At 45.7% G+C, this 23,898-nt stretch overlaps 1 protein-coding gene across 10 annotated transcripts in view; it reads right to left on the bottom strand.

Moving 5' to 3' along the window:
• GRK5 (G protein-coupled receptor kinase 5) overlaps nt 1–23,011 on the bottom strand; it is a 216,862-nt gene extending 193,851 nt beyond the window's left edge. For 5 of the 10 annotated variants that reach the window (XM_036828918.1, XM_036828919.1, XM_036828916.1 and 2 more), the window contains exon 1: nt 10,672–10,744. Coding sequence is in view for 4 of the 10 variants with exons in the window: in XM_036828912.1 (XP_036684807.1) it covers nt 22,746–22,797 (52 nt within the window). In the remaining 6 variants the exon portion in view is untranslated. Of the gene's footprint in view, nt 1–10,671; nt 10,752–22,745 lie in introns of those variants that run through there. The other 5 variants (XM_036828912.1, XM_036828911.1, XM_036828909.1 and 2 more) reach the window with 2 other exon arrangements.
• Nucleotides 23,012–23,898: the final 887 nt, after the last annotated feature.

Consider the following 23,898-nt stretch of genomic DNA (forward strand, 5'->3'; position numbering starts at 1 on the left):
CAGCTTTCTTTTGATTTCCATTTGCATGGAATATCTTTTTCCATCCCCTCACTTTCAGTCTGTATGTGTCCCTAGGTCTGAAGTGGGTCTCTTGTAGACAGCATATAGATGGGTCTTGTTTTTGTATCCATTCCACAGGCCTGTGTCTTTTGGTTGGAGCATTTAATCCATTCACGTTTTAGGTAATTATTGATATGTATGTTCCTATGACCATTTTCTTAATTGTTTTGGGTTTCTTTTTGTAGGTCCTTTTCTTCTCTTGTGTTTCCCACTTAGAGAAGTTCCTTCAGCATTTGTTGTAGAGCTGTTTTGTGGTGCTGAATTCTTTTAGCTTTTGCTTGTCTGTAAAGCTTTTGATTTCTCCATCGAATCTGAATGAGATCCTTGCCCAGAAGAGTAATCTTGGTTGTAGGTTCTTCCCTTTCATCACTTTAAGTATATCATGCCACTCCCTTCTGGTTTGTAGAGTTTCTGCTGAGAAATCAGCTGTTAACCTTATGGGAGTTCCCTTGCATGTTATTTGTCATTTTTCCCTTGCTGCTTTCAATAATTTTTCTTTGTCTTTAATTTTTGTCAGTTTGATTACTATGTGTCGTGGCGTTTTTTTCCTTGGGTTTATCCTGTATGGGACTCTCTGCGCTTCCTGGACTTGGGTGGCTATTTCCTTTCCCATGTTGGGGAAGTTTTCGACTATAATCTCTTCAAATATTTTCTCGGGTCCTTTCTCTCTCTCTTCTCCTTCTGGGACCCCTATCATGAGAATGTTGTTGCGTTTAATGTTGTCCCAGAGGTCTCTTAGGCTGTCTTCATTTCTTTTCATTCTTTTTTCTTTATTCTGTTCCACAGCAGTGAATTCCACCATTCTGTCTTCCAGGTCACTTACCCGTTCTTCTGCCTCAGCTATTCTGCTATTGATTCCTTCTAGTGTAGTTTTCATTTCAGTTATTGTATTGCTCATCTCTGTTTGTTCTTTAATTCTTCTAGGTCTTTGTTAAACGTTTCTTGCATCTTCTCGATCTTTGCCTCCATTCTTTTTCCGAGGTCCTGGATCATGTTCACTATCATTATTCTGAATTCTTTTTCTGGAAGGTTGCCTATCTCCACTTCATTTAGCTGTTTTTCTGGGGTTTTATCTTGTTCCTTCATCTGGTACATAGCCCTGTGCCTTTTCATCTTGTCTATCTTTCTGTGAATGTGGTTTTTGTTCCACAGGCTGCAGGATTGCAGTTATTCTTGCTTCTCGACACAGAACTTCTAAATTCTGCCAGTAGAAGCAGCCCTCAACAGATGTTGCTATGTAAAAACTCTTATTTCATATTGCCAGAACTTCCAGTTTTCTAAGAGAAGTCTTAAGTCAGGAATGTTATGTGAAATACTCTGATTTTTAAAATAGTGTGTGAGCTGAACAGTTTGCAACCCCTGGACTAAATGATAAATAGCCCCTGCTACAACCTGGGCCCCAGCACTACTGGGCACTGGACCATCTGCATAAAAGAACACAATACCGGGAGCGGCACCCACGGCCTATGCAGTAGGGGAGAGCCTGGCATGGGGATGGGCATGTGGCCAAAGGCAGATCCCAAACCCCTACTCCTCAAAGCCCAGCTCCTCTGGAGGCTGTGGCCTTCTGGGATACTTTCTGGGAATGATCTTATTTTTTAGGAAGGAAACAATCAGGAACTAGGATTCACTCTTGTGTAATTCACTTTACTCAAGTTCACTTTACAGAAATTCACTTTACAGCCAGTTTTGCTGAAACAGATCTATAAGAGATGTGATGGGTGGCGGCCTTTTCTCAATAAAAATAAACAAGATACACTGAGAATAAAGCCCTTAACTAGCTTGCAGGCCCCTGTGATGGAGCAGAAACCAGTAACTCAAATAAATAATCCTACAAAACAAAGGCCTATACCTTCCTTCCCAAACTCAAAGCAGGGGAGTGGGCCCTAGACCCAACAGAGCAGAAAAGTGCGTGTAAGAATCATCTTCGCTTGCTTGGTTTAAACAACTGAGAAGACACAGAATGCTGGGAAGTTATTTATCCTCTTTAAGCTTCAATTTCCTCATCTGTGAAATGGAGGTAACAATAGCACAATCTTAATAGGATCCCCGGAAGGACCGAAATTGTTCATCAGCCTTTGGCCAACAGCCAGCCTCAGGAGCTTCCTGGTGCTCCTGGGTTCATAATTCATCCCAAAAGTATTTATTGAGCACCTTCTGTATACAGGTACACAACAAAGAACAATAAGTAGGCACAGGCCCTGGCCTCCCCAAATCCACTTTTATTTCTAACAGTAAGTCCTAAATATAACACATTTTCAAAAAGAAAAAAAAAAGTGTCAGAAATTACTCAAGCAGATGTCCTTGCACCTTCATATTAAAATGATTCATACGTTTTGTTATTGAACCAATTCACGAGTTTGGGGGAGTTTAAGCAGCCCGAGTGTGTCTTCTAATGGGCCCTCAATAAAAAAAAAAAATTGTCACATACTCCTACTCCACAGCATTTGTAACACGTCTAGCTGGCCCACAAACAGTAGTACATTGGGTTTTTTCTTCACCGAGGAACTAACTTACATAGACTTAATGGTGTGATTTTGTTTTTAAACCTTACTCTTTTGCTTTAACATTTTCCAACTAGTTACACATTAGTGAATCCCAGGATATGGTTTTCCAACGATAAGAGACAAATCAAGTCACTATTATTCTCTGTCCACAATGTTCGTTCTCCTGATTTATTTCTTTAAATAAATGAAGAACATCACAATCGATGAAAGCCAGATTTAGGAAATAGTTATCACCCATCCTGGGCTTCCAAATTAAATTTAAGGCATACTAGCATTTCAAATCCATCTGAAAAAAGCAACCTCAAAATATATTTCTGCCTCCTACTGACTGTGGGACGTGGCTAGGATTCCTAAATGGTCTGTGCCTCAGTTTCCTCATTTATAAAATGGGGTTAACCAGCTGTACCTACCTCATAGATTTGTGGTAGGGACTCAAGGAAATAAGACATGCAAAGTAAGTATTAGCTACTTTTATTAATATTTTTTTCAACACCAAGGTGGGATAGTGGAACATGGTGATTGAAAGGGAACAGACCCTGGGACCTGGGTTCAAATACCAACTTTTCCATTAATAGCTGTGACCTTGGACAAGTTGAGAAATCTCTATGAGCCTCACCTGTGGAACCGGGATTAAAAAGAGTATCTACCTCAGAAGGCAGTTGTAAGGAGGGCCCTGGCAGGCATAAGCACTGTATTAAGTTTATAGCTATTTTAATGATGATAAAACAAAGGCTTATCGGAGATGTTACCCTCTCCAGGGAAGAGCTTGCTATATAATGAGTTTATGGACATTTCCAGGCTCCCACAAGGAAACAGATTTGGGATCAAACCAATGTCTGTGTAGACAAATCCACTTCCGGACTCACACACAGCTATTGTTCCCAACACCTTGGGTTCACATTTCCATGGTGACCAGCATGTTTGTTTACTTGTTTCCTGATTTTTTTTTTTTCTACAACTGGAGTCCCATAAGGGCAGTCAGGTGGGAGACTGTATTGTTTGTGGCAAACATCAAATGCACCTGCCCCTATGCTCAGGCAAAGCCTGGGACAAATGTTCACCCAGCCTTCCTTGACTCAGAGGATCCTCCTGACCCATGCTCCATCCCTCTGGCCATGCCTTCTAGGGTTAGGTATCCCCTAAACACATGGCTTCTAACTCTGAGTGAGTCAGGACCCTTTGACTGTTAGTGTCAAGTCATGGGTCACCCAAACAGGAAGCCTAGGGTATACATCTGGCTCCCAGGATGGCTGGAGACCAACATCCAATAAATGTGAGGAGGAATCAATCTCTCTCTCTCTCTCCCTCTCAGGTTGGCTTTATTCTCAGGCAGCCTGTGGCAACAGCCACCAGCAGCTTCAGCCTTCCCTTCCACCAGCTCGGCAACCCCAGCGACAGAAGGGTAGCCCTTTCTGGACCGTGAATCACAGCCTTATCTCTGGTCCCTGAGGTAGAGAGAGAAGCAGTGCTCTGATTGGCCAGGGTTGGGTCAGATGCTCACCAACAGAGCCAATGAGAAGTCACTACCACCCAACCTCATGGACTGAATATGAGGGAGGAGTGGTCCCCGAGAAAAATGGAGGCGCAGTTACCAGAAGAGGGAATGGGTGCTGGGCAGGGAAAAACAACAGAGCCACCTGCTCCCGTGTCTCTTCAAAGCTGCTGCTTGCCGGCACCTCACCAAACCTCACCTCTGGCCTGGAGGCTCCTACAAACTTCAAGTCTCCGTCCCGGCCATTCCTCCACTCAGTGAGGCCCAAACCATACCTGCATCTTTTCCCAGAACCAGCAACATCTTCCCAGCTGCTCTGCAATGTCGCCTGGGTTCAAACTTAATAGTTTTGTCCTTCCACACACCTCCATATCCCATCAGGTGCCGAGTTCTATAGATTCAGCCTCCAAGGCCGTGCCTATCCACCCCATCCCCTCTTTTGGGGAGGACCCTGGTCAGCCCCTACATACTTCTCAGAACTACTGGGCATTTGGCCTCACAGCCTCTGCCGCCAGATCCAGGGTCTTCCAGCTCAGCCAGCATTAGCCTACTCTGTTCAAAAACTCAGTAACTCCAAACGTAACTCCAGACCTCTCAGCCTGGCATTCAGAGACCTCCTCATTCCCCATACGATTGTCCACTCTTCCAGCCTTCCTGCCCGCTGCTACCTTGCAACTATTCCAGGCGCCAGGCAAACAACCACTTGGTGCTATTCCCCCTGGTCACCACCATTTGGCTCTGCCCTCCCCACTGCCAGGAACCTCCATCTCCACCCTGTAACCTCATGAGGTGGAATTCTTCCCACAACACTGCTTTTAGGGTCAGATCCAAGCTACAATGCTTACCGGCTGCAAGACTTTGGACAGTCTGTCAGATTTGTCATATGCAAATGACAATGACACCTAACGCACTGGATTGAAAACTACATCTCTATAAAGCCCCCTTCACAAAGCCTGGCACCCGGCAGGGGCTCTGTGAATGTTGGCTTCACACTATCAGCCACCAGCCTCCATGGTCCAACCAAACACCAACTCTCTGTGAAGCCTTTACTGAACGCCCCCATCGAGACCGCCTTTGTACTTATAGTCTACCTTGTCATGTAGTTGGCCATGTATCTGTCCTTCCCCAACTATACTGGAACATCCTGAAGACGAAAGCAGTCTCTTTCATCTCGACACTCCTAAAGCGCCTCACCTGGCCTTTCACACCTGGGAGGTGCTTGAATCACAGCAGTGAAACTGACTCCAAGTGTGTGCATCCCAAAGTATTCCTGCTCATTAGCTGGTCACTGGTTCACTAGATAGAGCTGACAGGACGCCAGTGCCCCGGGCACATCCCTGGTTACAAGATTCCAGACAGACAGTCACAGTGTCTCTTCATCAGTTCCCCAGCTTGTCACACAAGAATTCAGGTGCTCACCTCCCACCAACTGTCACATGAGGATAAAATAAGCAAATTGCCTTACTGTTGAGGCAGACACACAAAGTGCCTGCACATCCAGAAGAACCCAGCCTAACAAAGCAAGTACGCTGGGGGGGATTTAGATAAACCCCAACCCTGCCCAGGGTACTGGGAAGATTCCCGTTCTCCGCTCTTGCCTCCTACTCCTCACCTCCAAAATTGCCACCCAGAGGGGCTGCTTGCCCTAATGCACCAAACCCAACAGTAGGCATGTAAGCTGTTCCTAAAAATCAAATTCATATTTGCGAGACAAAGATGCTTCCCCACCCAGAAAAGTGTTCTAGATGCACTAAGGCATTTATTCACAGACTCAATCAAGCTAGTCAGTCAACTGGTGGGTCCAAGGGGAAATTTCTAGAATCATCTGAGCAAGATGGCTGGAATAATCTTACGACTTACCATGGTGAAATGCTAAGAAGGACAACCCTTGGTGAGACCCAGAGGGCCTGGCATGTTTTGTTTTGTTTTTTATGGATTTTATTTCTTTATGTTCCCATCAAAGAACATAAATTGTGCCTTACAAGGCACAAATTGTCATCCCCCCTCTCCAAATGGAAATGTCTTTGTTTTTCTAAGTATAATGAACACTCATTGTACAAAATCCAGGTTTTCCTAACTTCCACCCACTATGTTATGATCATCTCTCCATGTCAATAAGAATTGATCTCCATAATTCTTCATGGCTATGTATGTGTCCATTTTTTGAATACACCAAAATTCATTTTATCAAGCCTCTACTGAAGGTCACTGAAATTGTTTCCAATTTCTCTCTATTATAAACACCCTCTACTGAACAACCTCCTGCATAGCACTTGTGCACTGATTTTTCCTTTTTCCTAAAAAAATATTTTAGAAATAGAATTTCAAGGCCAAGAGTTATACAATTTTAAGCCTTTTGAGACACATATATATATATAGCCAAGCTGTCCTTAAGAAAGACTTATTGGGCTTCCCTGGTGGCGCAGTGGTTGAGAGTCTGCCTGCTAATGCAGGGGACACGGGTTCGAGCCCTGGTCCGGGAAGATCCCACATGCCGCGGAGCAACTGGGCCCGTGAGCCACAACTACTGAGCCTGCGCGTCTGGAGCCTGTGCTCCACAACAAGAGAGGCCACGAGAGTGAGAGGCCCGCGCACCGCGATGAAGAGTGGCCCCCGCTTGCCACAACTAGAGAAAGCCCTAGCACAGAAACGAAGACCCAACACAGTCAAAAATAAATAAATTTAAAAAAAAAATTTTTTTTAAAAAGAAAGACTTATTAATTTACACTCCTATCAGCAGTGGAAGTATAATGTTTGAAAGAACTTATTTACCCACACTTCCTTAAAGAGGCATTATCAATGTTTAAAATTTTTGCCAATGTAAGATTATGCATATATATAAGAATCTGCTTACTAGTGAGATTGAGGATATTTTCTTGTATAGCAAATCCCTACATACTGCCTGTCTGACCATGACCCTCTTTTTCTCCCCCCCCCCAGAAATGACCTCCCCACTTACAACCCCCATCCTCTCTGGCTGCAACCAGAGCCACCATGTTCTTACAACGTCACCCCAATGGCCTGCAACCTAAGAGTCTAAGAATTGATGCCTGCGATCTATGTTAATTGTTCCAGAGCGATCCACTGACAGAAGGCAGGCCAATGGGAGTCATTCCTTAGGATTTTTCGAATCAGAATTGGGGAGGGAAATACCAGTCTTGCTGGAATCTAACATGCCTTTCCCAATGACTAGTGAGCTAGTTACCTCAACATCGTTTCCTGAGTAAGCTGTTCTTTACCCACTGATTCGAATGCTTCCTTTACTATATACTAAATTTTTGCATATACTTGGGTCTGTATCTGAACTTTTTATTTTATTTATATCCTGTCTTTGGTCTCTGTAATCATTAGGGCATTATGTAATGATAAAGATACAGAAAGGCTAAGTTACTAGCTTTGTGACCTCAGACAAATTAACAACAAAGCAAGGACAGAACCCAAATTACCAGTCTCCACCTTGTACCAATTCCAGCTGTAGAAACCTTACACAGAAGAGGACCACCAACCCTCTCAGCATCACCCTAGTCTATGAAATCTGTGTCACCAGTTGAGATAAGGCAGACGTCTAGACCGCACGTTGCAGGGGAATGAAGAAGTGAGTCAGGATTTGCCAGGAACCCACAACAGTGCTTGGCAGGGCCCATTCCCGTCTGAGTCTCTGACCTCTTTCCCTGCGGGTGACAACAATGTCCCCAACCACAGCCCTGGAAAGTAGGTAATGCCTATCAATCTCTGACTCCTTGCAGGATGTCACCAAGTCCACATGAAAATGTTTCCATCACCCATGTCTAGATGGAAAATTCTTACATTTTCTCAACACTATTTACTTATTGTATTTTTTGGCCAGACAGAGCACTGTGTCTTTTTAAACTTTCCAGGAAGACTGTTTATTAAGATAATACAGTGCAGAACAATCAAACTGTTTATTTTTCACTTTTGATTTAATTTGCCTTTCTATAATCCACTAAAGAAAATACTAGAATCATGCATTTGCCTTTCTTAGATTGCAGGCTTCAGTTAAATTAGCAGTGATGGGTTTTTCGTTTTTTCTGTTTGTTTCTATTATACACATAACCCCTCCCAGCTCCAATTCTTTCCTTGGGGTAATTTTCATTTTAGTATGTAATGCCCGCTCTTGAAATTAACATCGAATCTTATCATGTAGTACCCACAGATGAATTCCTATCAGTGAAATATACACCAGCAAATTCTCAAGATCCGAAGGGTGAGAAGAGCTCTGGAAATCACCTGGGCCGAGGTACACATTTACACAGCTGAGGAAAGTTTGGCTCAGAGAGGTCAAGCAATGTGTCTAAGCTCACACAGCCAGGGTGTCGGCGGCACATTCTCCCTTCCCTTCAGCCTTTTCACTAGAGGCGTTAATAGCGCTTTCAACAGAAACTGCACATCTTGGCTTGGTGCACTTAACAGCAAGAGAAGATACCATATTACCTTGAAAAGCAAAAAAGTGGGTGTCTCGACCCCGCCTCTAGGAATTTATTAAACAGCTTTTCCTTGAGCTGTGCCAGGTGTAAGCAACACCACAGCCCCATCTGCTAGCAGATTCTGACCCTTGGTCGAATGTGTCTGTTATTCGAACGTGGTGTACGATGAAAGCACAGGCCTGGGAATCTAGAGGCTGGGGTTCTGGCGCCAGTTCTACAGTGGGCGTCACAGCTGTCCTCTAACATCAGAAGGGCCCCCTCAGCAAAGGGTGGTGCATTGATTCTGGATGCCCCTAAAGAGCAGAACCAGGACCTGGTGGGTAAGCACTGCACCAGGCACACCTGGGCTTGACTGCAGACTTGGGTTTACCATTAGCATTTGGTGAGGCCCAGGGAGATACAGGAAAGAAAACACCTAGTCCCCGCCCTCAGGGGAGTTTACTGTTTAGTGGGTAAAGCAAAAAGCCTATCATTCATATATGTATGAGTTCCTCAACACTAGAAAGATTTGAGCAGAGGGCAGAAACCTACTGCTAGGTAAGTGCAGAGGGTACTACTTGGGGAGCCAGGTTGGAGGTGAATCTCCAAGATCACCTCAGAAGAGAGTGAGAAACCTTTTAGCGCGGTGGTTCCCAAACCTGGCTGATCCTGGGGAGTTTTTAAAATACAGACGCTCAGGTGCTCCCCAGGAGCTTCTGATTTAGAACATCAGGGGCAGGGCTTTGTGTTATAGGTTGCATTGTGCCCTACCCCACAAAAAAAAGATGGTGAAGCCATAACCCTCAGAATGGGACCTATTTGGAAACAGGGTCTTTATAGAGGTAATTAAGTGAAAATGAGGTCGCTAGGGTGGGCCTCAATCTAATATGACCGGTGTCCTTGTAAAAGGGGGAAGTTTGGACCCCGAGACAGATACAGAGGGAAAACCACATGAAGAGACATAATAAAGAGAAACAACCATCTACGAGCCAAGGAACGCCTGAGGCTACCAGAAGCTAGGAGCGAGGTCTGGAAAAGATCCTTCCCTAGCACCTTCAGAGGGAGCGTGGCCTGCCCACAACTTGATTTTGGCCTCCAGAACTGTGAGACAATAAATTTTTGTGGTTCTAAGCCGTCCATTTTGTGGTACTCTGTAGCCCTAAGTGGCTTTAGGGAGCTAATGCAGCCTGGGAATCAGTATTAGAGCAGAACTGCCTCGGAGGGGGGCCGGTCCTCCTTTGGAGGCTGCTTCTGCTCCGGCCCTGCACTCCACGCACACATGGGCTTCCTTCGGTCCTGAGACCCCTCCTCTGGGGAAGGTAGGAGCAGGCTCTGGTTGCTGGAGCTCCTTCCTGCACTCCACGCACACGTGGGCTTCCTTCGGTCCTGAGACCCCTCCTCTGGGGAAGGTAGGAGCAGGCTCTGGTTGCTGGAGCTCCTTCTTGCACTCGGAGATGACAGTGAGCCCACAGCCATGTGCAGACTCATCCAATTAAGGGGCAGCCTTTCTCCTTTCCCTGCGCTTCCAGGCACAGTGAGTCTCCACCGGGCGAGCCAAGAACCCACAAACGCTTCCAGGAAGAAAATGCCACTCTCTCCTCCAACTGTTACAAAAATATTGACGACCCAGGACCTTGGACTATGCCCTGGAGCCAAGCTTATCTCAGAGGGATATAGAGTGGAGAGGTAGGGCCAGGGGTTTGTTTTGTTTTGTACTGTTTTTACCTGAGCTCTGGATTCTCAAGGTGAGACTCACAGAACCCTCACCCAGGTAAATCACATGCAAACCTGCAGTCAAAGCAGTTACCCATGGAAAAACCCCCAGAATTCCACAGAGGAGAAAGCTATACCAGCTCAGAGACAGGAGGCAAAGGACACTATGTGGAACCAACAGCAGCACATGAGGCACCTTTGAAAGAATTAGGAAAGGGTGTCCCTTCCCCAAGATACATTTATAACTCTACTCCCTCTGAACAATGAACTCCAAACTCCAGGTTCAGATGCCTCCCTAGAGTTACGCAACATACAAACAAACGTGGAAGTCCTTAGAGATGGGAAAAGATGCAGTGAGTTAGCACCAGAGGAGGAAGGGGGAGAAGTGGGTCCTTGCTGTGTGACCTTGGAAAATCACATCACCTCTCTGAGCTTGATTTTGTTCTTTCTCAAATTGAAATAACAATAATAATACCTGCCAAGTCTGGCTTGTGGTGATGATCAAAAGAGAGAAATATATGGGACTTCCCTGGTGGTCCAGTGGTTAGGGCTCCGCACTTCCACTGCAGGGGGCATGTGTGTTCGATCCCTGGTCGGTAACTAAGATCCCGCAAGCCACACAGGGCAGCCAAACAAACAAACAAAACAAAACAGAGAGAGAGAGAGAAATATGGGCTGTTATCTGAGCCTGTGTTCCCTGCTGGATTCACACATGCAAAACTCAGGGGGCAATTATAAAGTCATCGCCAAGGAAAGTCTTTGACTGAACTTGATTTCCCCAATCCAAGCTTTGAACAGCACAGAAAAGATGACTGAACACTCAGAGGTGCAGGTGTTAAACCCCAAAGGTTTCAAAAATATCGCATCACATGTCCTCACGTGTATCATGCTTCTTTCTCATAAGAAAATGTACTTTGTACATCCCTAGGATCACTTAACTCCATTTCAGAAATCATCACTCTTCTTCCCAAAGTGGGGAGTGAGGGATGGTATCTATTAGGCAGATACCACCATGGGGAGTGGGGGGGCTAAGTCTTTAAATAAATGTATAAAGATGTTATAGAATGGGTAGACGATTCCCACACTGTTCACAATATACTTAAAAATTGGAAAACCTAAATGGCCCACTATAGGGGCTTGGTTAAATACATTAATAATGTAATAATGTAGCTACTCCAAAACAAAGACACAGACCCGTTTACAGCCCGATAGCCCTTCAGGGTCTGCTAGAAAACACCCAGCATTCCACTGCAACAACACTCCATTTCCAAAGTCTTTCACAATTTTTCCAAACACACCTTCGTTTCATGGGAAACTATAAACAGAGATATGGGAAGGCACTACAACTTATTGTTGACTGAAAACAGCTGCAGAAGTACGTGGATACTAGGATCCCATTTGTGTCAAATGTATCTGTATGTTCATGAGTGCATATACACAGAGATCTGGGAAAATGTCCATCTAAATGCTGACTAACTATCTCTGAGGGATGGAACGGTAGCAAAGGCACATGGGAGGAGGGAGATTTTGACTTTCTTCTTGATGTTGTGCGCTGTTGTCTGCATTTTCTTTAGCGAGCAAGTATGGTCTGTGCAAATGTTTGAAAACCTTCAAATTTAGATAGAATGACTCCTATTGAATTGTGAGTCACCACGGCACACTTGATTCTTTGCAAATGTCTCATGCATGTTAGTATTGATGTTCCCACTAGCTGGTAAGATTATTGAGGGCAGCAGCCATGATGGAGCAGAAAGAATGTCAGAGTAGAGACTGGGATTGGCACTGGGTCCGGGCTGTGGACCTAGCAGGATGCTCCAGGATAAGGCATTTATTGGGTTGTGGCCAAAAGGTTCGTTCTGGTTTTTCTGTAGGAAGTTACAGAAAAGCCCGAACGAACCTTTTGGCCAAACCAATACCTCTCGGAGCCTTCAATTCTTCATCTATAAAATGGGGAAGAATAAAACATACCTCACAGGACTGTAAAGAGTAAATGAAACCGTGGGCACCAAGGACTCTATAATTCCTAAACAATTCTGTTAAAAGGAAGAAGGGGGGAACTCCCCGGCAGTCCAGTGGTTAAGACTGAGCTTTCACTGACGAGGGCATGGGTTCAATCTCTAGTCGGGGAGCTAGTCCAACAAGCCGAGAGGCGTGGCCAAATAAATAAAATAAAAATAAAAATATCTTTATTAAAAAAAAGAAAGAAGAAGGGAAGCTCCATTGCTTCCTGTTCTCCGTTCAGAGCCTAGCATGGTGCCTAGCACATAAGAAGACCTAACTAAATACTGGATTTATGACCCTAGGGAAGATGCAGAAGCCAATCTAGGGCTATTGCCCTCGGAATTCTGCTGGCAGGGATCCCCAAAGCTCTATATTTGAGGAAGACATTTAGAATGCAGAGACCCACCATAGAAGAATGAAATTATAAGCAGACATAGGTCCACTTCTCTGAATAGGCCTCTCAAATCCTCGATCCCCTCAGTCACTCCTGAAATGTTTGTAAGCTGCCCAAAAAGACTAGCGAAAGCACCAGGCACCAGGACGTAAAACAATTAGCCACCCAGTAGTTACCAAAACGTAAACTGAGACGTGTCCTTGAAGGGAACCTGAAGACTAACCCTCAGCTTAGTCACCCATTGAACCGTCGAGGAAATCAGGTTTGTTCTTCTTTAATTTGTATTCTGCTATATGTTATAAGAGAATTAAGCTTTAATTTTCAAAAGCCCTCTAATTGGATACTATCGATGGGAAGACATCTGGGGCAAATATCTAGGCCTGGTGCATTCCACCCCAAGCGATGGTTAGTGGTTTGGGGAATGAGTGTGAGGCAGAATAACGAGTGGTTACTAATTATTATATAGCACAGGGTGTGGCATCATCCATAAAGCCCCGTCATGTCGACCCCTTCCTCTTCAGAGAGGATTACAGGATTGACTGTTTAGAAATTTTTTTCTCTGAGTTAACATACGTTTTCCTTGTCTTAATTGGATCCAGCCTCTTTGCCCATGAGCAAACAGGCAATTTTTCTATAAAGATTCTATCCTTCAAATGCCAGGTCATCAGCCATTCCTGGACCTGGAAGGATCTGTGTTTGGCTTCCTATTTTCTTTCCATTTGCTCAGCCTCGTTCTAGCAGTGATGTGAAAAGCATGTGAAGATTGTGTCCTAAGCTACCTTCGATTTAGCCAAAAAAGGTATGAGTGTTATCAGCATGAAACATCTCCAACCCACACAGAGCCTCAGAATTGGGGAGAACTGTTTGCCCCGAATGTTTGGACTAATGCAAATATTTATTTCTTCCAAAACAAGTAAAAACAAACCACTTCCAATTTGGGGGTCGGGGTGGGGAAGTCTGCCAGACAGTTTTCACAGTTAAGACAAACATTTGGAAAACATTTTCCAATTTTCCCTATACCCTTAGTTAATCTTTCTTAACCATGTTGAATCATCTCCTAATTTACCATCTACTGCGACATCAAGGCCACTTCTTGAGGACCTTAGTTTCTTGGCTCTCCCCCCTCCTCCACAAAACTTAGATATACGTCAGTCAATCATTCCCAAATCAAGGTTTGTTGAACACCTACTACGTTCCAGGCACACACTCATCTGACTGACGGCCTCCCTAATCTGTGACTGTAGGCTTAGTGGCATCAACCCACAACAGCACTCGGCTTGAGAATAGTGGGATTTTGAGACATCTTTGCTATTCAAGCCTGCAGCCCAATTCTTTGTCCCCATCTCACCCCCTATTTTTCCTAGAGCTTGGGGTTCCTTCTCGGGGGATGTTATCTAAGCATACTAACAAGCTCTTCCTGAGCGCCCAGACACTGTTAGGACGGAGCAGAGTGCATTCCTGCACCAGCCATCAGAAAGCTGTTTTTCATGGCCCATTTGTTGACCTTCCTCCAGCTTGTTTCCATTTCACAAGTGGTGCTAAGACCCGTGCCAAGATGGAATTCCATTTTCAAATGAGGTTTCATAAGACCTTTTATCAGATATGCAGACCAATTACACTGGCTGGGTTCTCTCCACCCTGTAGTGGGTCATTCTATCCTTCACCCCCCACTTCCCTTCCTGAAGCGGTTAAATTCGGAGCTTCACCTTCTCTGCAGGAGCAGATCAAAGGCTTGACTCCCTGTCCCCTCATTTGTGCTGCCTCCTCTCCAGCAGGATGTCTCAAGTTTGACAGCAACCCCCAAGGAAGAGACTCTCAGCTCCCAAAGATCCTTGAGAAGTGAAGTTGCTAAGTTAATGCAAAATGCACCCACGGTGCATGGTCTGGTTTCTAAATGCAAATACCCACAAGGTTACCCTTGCGACATGGAAAGGGTTAACCCTGAGAGAGCTTTTCTGGGGAAAAAAGGCTGCTTCACACATTCTCTTTGGGAGGAAGAGGGGGTGTGCCCTGCGATGTGGCCGAGAAACCACTCCAGTAGGTATCCCCCATCCCAGCCCCCTACTTTTTTATTAGTAAAGAAGGCTGCAGAGACATGAGCAGATACCTAAGGTGCATCAGGCAGAGGTGCATGGGGGCAAGGATCTCCCAAGGGGTAGCAAGCACCCAAGGAAGGGGAGCTCGGGCAGACGTGACCTGCACGTGGCAAGCCAACATCAGCAGGAACTGGCCTGCCCAGTGCCCATGTCTTGGCCCTGCCAAGGAAAGGGAGCGGCACTGCCACCACTGACATGTCCCTACCACCGCCCATCTCGTTGGGGCAATTCTTTGGCTACTCAAGATTCTCCCCAAGCCCTGCCAGGAAGAAGAAGAATGCCAAGAGGCTGACCTTGCTCTTTGGGTGTGCTGGTATGTGTAAGGGAGGGGGGAACGCAGGTAGGAGAACACAGGTGACGGGGCTTCAGAACGGATCGCAGCCATGTGCGCACACACGCACAGGTGCAGGCACGTTTGTATATGTCTCCCCCTCGTCAATCACAGATTCATTCGAGCTGATAAACAGTTCTACTTTTAAAATGGAAACACCGACTGTGAGGACTCACCTTACGGTAGCCATTCACAGCCTAGTAGGAATTACTTTATCCAACTGCTCTCAAATTGGCATTTAGCTGAAGTCAGGGTCTGGAGGGCAATTAGATTCCCATTTTGCCCCTTTTCCCCAGGAAATCTGTCAGAGACCCTCTTTCTCTTCCACAAGTGCAACCTCAGGGCATTTACATTTAGAAACCATATACCGCCCAGAGAAATGGGTTTGGTTTTTCAGTTTTCGGTTTTTGTGGGAGTTTGGGGCTTACGTCATTACAGGGGAGGGGAAAGATTTCTTTTGGAACGTTAAAGGATTTTGGAGGGCTTCTCCAGAAAAGTCTGCAATTCAAGTAACCTTGGACAAGTGACTCCCTTTCTTTGCTCTCGCTTTTCCTCATCTGAAAAGCAGGGGTGACCTCTGTTCTGGAAAGTGGAGAACAGATCAGTAGACCCACCGAGAAGCCTTGGGGCAGTCCAGGCCCTGGCCGTCCTGTGGACCTCTGCCACTTCTCAACCTACAAATGTTCTTATCTGTTTATCTCCGTTTCTTTTACTTTCTGCACAGGCCCCAGAAGTTGTCCTTTGAGGTTTATTTCATCATTGCCTTTTAAAAAAATACTGATACTCCACCGACCACAAATTCCTAGAGACAAAACAGGCCCTATGGAAATGAGCCTAATTTATTGCTGACTTCTGCCAGGAGGAGGTTACCAGTCGACTCGCTGGCACAACTTCAGACAGAGTTCTGTGCTTCCGACCCCAAAGAACAGCAGCGCACTGTTTCATTGTTTCAAATAATCATGTTGCTTTCTAAGTGTGTTCTAACTGGGTTGTCCTTAAAAGGTTTTAAATCTCACAGGAAACAGTTTTTAAAGAGAAATCATTTTAAACCGGGTACAGGAATAGTGTGTTCTTGACATCTTTCTCCATGATCTTCTTTCAATCTGGCGTGTTCAAAAGAAAACAGAAACCCTTAAAATTGTTTTACCTATTTTCCCGCTCATTTTAGACCGCCTTTTTGAAATCCACAGAAAGAGGGTTTGTTTTTTTTCCTTCTTGCTGCGGATTTGCTGTACACACAACTTCTTGTTTTTATTAATAAAATGATGGTTTTAAAATATCCTCACCTCAGGAGTTTCGAGAAGGAACATGGGGCCCTGTGCACATCTATAACATGCACTTAATTTAAATCAGGACAGTCAGTTGGTCAATCTAGGCAAATTTCCCAACAAGATATGAAAAAAAAGGGGGGGAGGAATATGGTGGCTTACTATCACCACCAACATCTATGATTGTCCTTGAACTGCATTTTTCTCTGAAGTGACTCAGTCCTAATCCCTGATCCCACAGCCCCACAGCCCCTCCTGTTTCTCCCCCTCCTTCCCCTCCCTCTCTCCTTCTCCTCCTGCCCCATTTCCCTCTCCTCCCCTCCCTTACCTTCTCCCAGTTTTCATGTCAGAAGTTATGGGGTTATCACACTCATTTAATTCAAGGTGTAGAACTCCAGAGAAGCTCTGTCCAAGTGAACTTTCTTCAGTGCTGGGAATGTTCTACATCTGCACCGTCCAACAGGGTAGCCACTAGCCACATGTGACTGCTGAGCACGTGAAATGTGGTTGGCACGCTTAAGGAATGGAGTGTTTCACTTTAATTAATTTAAATGTAAATAGCCACATGCAGCTAGTAGCTACCATGTTGGACAGCACATCTTTAGAGGACTAGACAGACGCCTTTTAACACTTTCAGGTCATTCCAGGCTCCACCAGAGGACATGCTCAAACCAATTCCAAGAAAAAGCCAGAAAGGAAGGCGGCCTCCACCATCTTTACTCCTGAACTGCAGCCCATCAGCCCTGCCCAGGCTGCTGCCCTAGGAAGACCAGCAAGGTTCCACCTGGAAGGCACCTCTGCACACCACCTTCCTCTTGGATCTTCTCATTCCTCAACCAAAGGGTCCTCTTGCTATTGTTTTGAGTGGTTTCCATTTGTAGGAACTGACCGTCATAAAAACACAGTATCTTGGAAAATTAGCAGTTGTCTTCCAGATTCGGGCCTATCCCTCAAGTATGACCTCTGAATTATCCTTAAATCGTGTTTTGGTCCCTCAGGCTAGTGTCCAAGTTCTAGGCACAGCAGAGTCAACAGAGAGTTCCCAGCTAAGCGGGTCACACCACAGACAGCTTCAGCTCTTTGGGGGAAAAATCGGGTTCTACTCAGATCTGATTTATCAGTTTAAAAGCCTAAGAAGATAAAGATGATGCCCAATTCCATCTCTTCACCCACCTCCAGCTGCATCTCAACAAGGGCTGAACATCCAAAATGTCACCTCCAACAGGGTCCTTCAACAATCAAATGCTGAATGAATGAATGAATGAATGATTTTTACCCTTGTAAGAACTTCAGAAGACAATTTAAGAATGGTAACCCAAAATGAGAAACTGGGGGAGGGGGCAAGGTCTAGTCAGGACATAACTGCTTTCTCTTTAAAAGGCAGCACAATTTATACCAAATGGGGTGCTTCCTCCAGTGTCTGAATGGTACCAGATGGAACAATGTTGTCTTTACCCCCAAAAGATAAAATTTTAAGCTTTACTTATGGATTAAAATCTTTTCAATGTTTAGGATATTTTTAAATAAAAATTTTCACTGAAATGTAATAGGATGTGTTTCAAAGTAGAAATCACTCTTATTATTTAAGCCCACATAATCTATTTTAATCATTTAAAATCACATCTTAAAACTCTTTATCTTCACTATTGTATTTTGAAGTGAGGTGTAGGGGCTAGGGGTTGTAAGACTGAAGAAATTCCTGATTTCCTTTTCTATGTGTCACCTGTTTTTAGTCACTTTCTATTGTTTTCTCACATTTCACCTCTGAATTGCATGATCTACTGCAGTGAAATCTTTTTGCAACCATAAGCCTTTTTTATTTCAAAAATGACTAGATACTATAATACTTTACCTTGAGCTACAAATATACTGGCAACAAATATTAACGTTAAATATTACCCGCAGTCCTGGAACCATTTCATTAGAACACTGTAAGTTCCCAGGTCTGGGTTGAATGGCCCTTGGTAAAGGTGAATTTGGTCCTATATTGAGCTCTTTCCTGAAATTCACTTGGATGTTACCGAAGTCTTCAGCCCACACCCAAAGGGTATCATTTGGCAAGCCACTACAAGAGTTATGGCTGCTGAAGACATAATTTAAACAAGGATTAGTTTGGAGATTGGAAAAATCAAGCGTTTTGGAGTGTAGAATCTGACAAGAAGCGGCTAAGCTATCGGAAGACGATAGTCTTATGGGCATTTATCTGATGGTTTTAAAAACAGGCAGCTAGATTAAGTGAAATCATCACTGGAAATCTTCCTGTAGGAAAGCAAGGCCTCTGAAAACAATTGCTTTTGGTTTCTCCACCTCCAAGTTGTCAGTACTGAAAAGAAACTCAGAAAAAGTAAAAGGCAGTTTCATTTAATGACAGCTTTGTACTTAATAGGCCCAGCAGCTTTTACACACGCTGACCAGCCTGCACCCAGGACGCAAAGCTGCCGCTCTTCTGTGCGGGAAGATTGAAGCGAGAAGCCACGGGGTGGATTAAGTACGGCTGCCGATAGCAGTAGGAGGGCTGCGGGCTTCAGAGACATCCCAATGTTCTAATAACGGAATACAATGATGTTTCGGTTTTGTCATCGTGAACTAGGGTGCAAGGGAAAGAGGGAAGAGCGGCAACAAGGGCTTTCGGCCCCACTGTGGAATGCTGAGTCTGTCTGGGCAGAGCCTGCCCCTCGCCGGCTGCATGCGGGTCCCCTCTCCTCTCCAGCCCTCCCCAGCCTCTGCTGTCACCTTTCCCCAGGTCCCCAATCTTAATCATCAGGAAGATCCGGGCCAACAAATTTACAGAGATATCTGAGTCAAAGGCTCTGGCATATTCTGGTTTTTGACATCCTGACCAAGGGCAAAGTCATTATGTTTTTGACTTCTCAGTTCCTGTACTCAGTGCCTGCTACTATCACGCTCAGGAAAATGTGATCAATACTCCCTCTCTGTCATCTTTATTGATCAACTATGGCTACTGCTGGCCTGTAAAGAAAGGAAAGGTGGGCCTTTACAAAATTTCTGCTCCACGCCATTCACTCAGGAGTGAGGCAACAGATCTAGAATATGACAAAAACACAAAAACCTTTACTGCAACAATAAAACCAAAAGGAAACACACAAAAGGGCCTCTGCAAACACTCTTTCTCACTACTATTATTTCAGCACTAGCAGGCTTGCCAATTTTCTGAGATTCTGAAATGTAAATAGATAGACAGATAAAGTTAGTCTGGGTCTCTTTTCATTAAATGCTTAATCACTTAGCTCATTTCCATAAATTGGCATGAATTCAGTCTCAACTTCTTTCTTTTTTTCCTAACCACCCACTTTTTAGGAGAATAAGCTGAAGTTCCTAAGAGTGATCAAGTTGATGCTTTCTCATGAGACCAGAACAAAATACATTTGGGCGGTTTAAAATTTTGAACCCAGATCTCTATCTTATTTCAAAACAACTGTCACAAAGGTGCAATCTGCCTTCCTATGTTTTCTAATTACTAACAATGAATCATTTTTACTCTAATTCACTTATAGATTTTCTATCTTATTGCTATATTCATTTTTTCACTTTATACATGTATTATTATGGTAAGAATCTGAACTTACAATGAATTTAGAAGACATCTGCCTTTAAGAATGCGTAACAATAACAAAGATAGGCCCCAAAATTACCCACCAACATGGACAACTACAAATTCCTTTATAGCATTTGCAAAGTATGTCTGTCTTTCTTCAAGGCCTGTTTCTCTATTGTTTGGGACAAATGTGACTTTCACTTGAAAGCCACATTTTAAATTGTTTACAATGGATTTTGTTAAGTGAACTAAATTAAATTTCGTATTTACCAATCATATTTCTCATCTAAAACTATTCACAAGAATCTTCAAGAAGTGATTTTAAACATTCTAAACAACTCAGATTTTTAAAGATACTATAAATTTTATGTTAGATCTTTCACTAAACTGACTAGAACTTTCATTTATGAATATCTGGGTAATATGATTATTAGGAGAATTACTTAATTTAAAAGAATGACTTCAACTACATGAGAATCGAAAAGAGAAAAATAAATTGCTTTTATTTCTAAAAGCTTCTACATTAATTAGAATATACGTACTCAAATCTTTAATAAAGACCCAGCAAGAAGAAAGTGGAAGCACTTAAAATCATGGATTCTCTTTAGACATATGAGAGAAAGAGGGGGAGAAACGCAAATTTCAAAATGAAGTTTCCATGTAAGCGATTAATTTTTCTCATTCACGTGTCAGTTTCTCCGTATCCTTAGAGGCAAGGCCCCCTTCGTTTCAAAGGCGTCATCAGGAGCCTATTTTCTCACCATGAGATGACTACCAAACTCTCAAAGAGAAATTGAAAAGACTTGAAAAGGAAAAGGAAGTGAAAGGCACATTCTTGGGAACTTTTAATCACTGTAATTCGGTCATTCCATATAAGCCTCCAGACTGTGGCCTTCTTTCCTAAGGCTCTGAAAAAACCGATTTGTTAACCTGACAGACAAAATTATCAAGCGGTGAATTCATTTTGGTGAAAAAAAAAAAAAAAAAAAAACTGGGGAGACCAAACTGGGGGAGAAAACTGATAATACTTTGCCCACTCCAAGCAAAACATTTTAAAAGAAGCAACCAAATGCTGAGAGAAGAAAAAAGCAAGTTCCAGGCAAACGAATGTGTAGAGCAGCAAATCTAGGCAGCACAATTCCCCAGGCAACAGGAGAAACCAGTGAAACTTGCAAAGCCTCCAGTACCATCATATCCAATGATTTCCCAGGAAAAAATTTCAGAATGGAGAGAGGGTGAAAACTTTCCCAGCCCCCGAGCCCTGAGATGTACAACCATATTCCACCACTAGGTGGCGGCTGCTAAGGCTGGGAGCGGGGGAGGGGGACTGTTTTGTCCGCTTTTCCCCCTCCAGGACTCACTGCCCCGTTCAGGAGAGAGCCCACCAGACCCCACCTTGATCCAATTTGCTAAAATGTCCCGTTAGGAAAACAGAAAACACTCATGCTTTAGAACCTTAAGTCACCAAGTAACAGCCTCTCTTAAAAGTCTGTTCACACCAAAGCCGAGCAATGGGAGGGACAGACCTGCACATTTTCAACTCTGCTGGAGTTTTCAAAGCAAATCTTCCAGGCTGCTGCTTTAGAGACAAGTGACGCCGAAATTACGACGTGAGTTGCTGAGCTGTGCATCACCTACTCACACATCGTGTACAGTGCCACAAGGTGATGGAACCGTCTGGATAAACATGAATCGTTTTATTGTTGGCCAGAAAGTCTTCCTTCATTCATTAAAGTAGGTGAATGAAAATACTAAGAAGTAAATAAGGCGTTTTCGTGGGCTGCTCCCCGAGTATCCTTCTGAAGTCAAGACCTTACGTAGACTGCCTACTACCTTGGGTGTCAAATAAAGCCTCCTCCCACGAAAGGGAAAACCACTTCCCCTTTCATAAAAAGGCTGCATCCAGAGCTCAAATCCTGGCAAAAGAGATGTTACATAAATTCCAGGTGTTCCTAAATATGTATGTTTACACGCACGCAATCATTTTAGGAAGCATGTAAGTTTCTGGGCCACTTTCTCTCTTTTTCTTTTCTTTCTTTTTTTTTTTTCCCCAACTCAAGGAAGAGTCAGAAAGTGTGTTTATAGTCTCGACTTAGGTTCTTACCCACTCCATTTAGACGATATTTCCTGATAGCCTAACACAGAAAAATCTAATGATTTGCATCCAAAACGCATCTAAACACTTGGCACACTTACCTTTCTTTCCTTAATTGAGCCCAAAACCAAAAAATTCACTTACCTCTCCTCCTCCACAAAGTGGTGGGGGGGGGGGAACCCACCCCTGAAATCCTGAATTATTTTCTAGATGAGTTGTACAGCCATCCTCTCGTTACTCTATGAACAGGCTAATTCCTCAACATCTTACTTTGCCTTTAAAAGGCTTCCTTCCACATGACGGGATTTCCCTAAGAAACATTCCCAGCGGATGGTTTCCAGCAATAGCCTATATCAACTCAGCCTGCGCAAGCAAAGACTGGCTTCTAATAATTCCCCCCCTACCCCCCCACCCCGAATTCACTCACAGAACCGTCCCGGGCCGACTCGGAAAAGCTATTTTATTTGCATGTTTGCCCATCTCTTCCTGAATGAAAGCCTTTCCAACTGACCTTTCAACAGCTGCCGAGATGGCACTATCTGTAAGGTTAGAGCTGGAAACTAGAGGATATTTTAGCATCTTAATCCCTGCAACCTCGACGTTTCTCCTTCTCTGCCCAAGTCCAGATTCCCTGAGCACAAGGGCAGGAACCCTGAAACGTTTGCAGAGCAGCTCTCCGAGGTGTCCTGCGCCCGACCAACTCACTGCGGGCATGCTGCACACGCCAAGCCCCAGCCCACACGCCGCCCGACACCGGCACCCCGGCCCGCGGCGAATGCGCCAGGCTCGCACCAGCCCTGCCTCTTACCTTCCCTGGCTTTCAGCAAGACCGTGTTGGCCACGATGTTTTCCAGCTCCATTGACAGTCGGCGGTCAGCGAGGGAGCCGGCCGGCGGGGCTGTCAGCGCCTGAGGTGCTGCCGCTGCTGCTGCCGCTGCTCGGGCTGCTGCCGCTGCTGCCGGAGCCGGGAGCGAGCAGCCCGCCTAGCCTACCGCATTATTCCTGCTCTTATCCCTCGGAGTTTCCACCTCTGCAAAGAGGAGCCGCCGCCGCCGCTTCTTCCTCCCTCTGTGTCCCCCCTCCCCCCTCCCTCAACAGTCTCCCCCCCACCCCCCACCCTCCGTGTTTCTCTGTCACTCCATTCTCCTCCCCTCGGGCTCCCTCGGATGCTTTAATGCCTCGGATGCTTCTGCCTCCCCTCGGTCCCTCCCGGGGGTGTGGTACTAGCAGGCTCGGGCGGCCGCACTGCGCAGGCGTCAGGCCGGGCCGCGCCTCCCGCTTCGGCGCTCGCGGCGCGGGGCCTGCTGGGACTTGTAGTACGCCCAGCGCCCTGCGCTGGGACCGGGCTGGCGCGCGGCTACCAGAGTCCCAGAGCCGCCCCAGGACGTGGCCTCAGAGTGAAGGCGGGGGTGCCCCAGGGCTGCTAGGGGTGGCGGGCGAATCAAAGGCGGCCCGGCCGAGCCGAAGCCCCCAGTCCTGGGGCCCGGACTCGCACGTCCACGCCTGGGGCTCCCGCTCGCCCGCTTCCCGCCCTGCCGAAAACCCAGAAAGCGAAGTGCACAGGCCACGGCGGCGGCGGGCGAAGCGCCGCGGCCGGGCAGGAGTCGGTGCGGGTTCTGGCCTCCCCTCGTGGCCTGCTCGGGGTGGGAGGGAGGTCAGGCCGGCCCGACCGCACGCCGCAGCCCGCTTCCTCCGGGGCACGCCGGGCCCACGCAGGGGCTGCCGCCCAGAGGCGGCGAGGCGCGCCCGCGGGCCCCGCAGGCGGCGGCCGGCCACTGTGCGCCGGAGCACACGCACACGCGCTCGGTGGCTGACAAAGGTGTACTTTGTTTCCTCCGAGGGCGCGAAGGGGTCTGCGAGTCGGCGGTGACCCGGCGCTGGCGGCCGCGGCCATGGCCGCGCAGTCCGAGCGCCCCCCGGCGGCCGCGGGGTGGAGGCGCGGCGGCGGGTCCAGGCGGACG

The sequence above is a fragment of the Balaenoptera musculus genome, chromosome 16 (assembly GCF_009873245.2).
Source record: "Balaenoptera musculus isolate JJ_BM4_2016_0621 chromosome 16, mBalMus1.pri.v3, whole genome shotgun sequence".
NCBI lineage: Eukaryota > Metazoa > Chordata > Mammalia > Artiodactyla > Balaenopteridae > Balaenoptera > Balaenoptera musculus.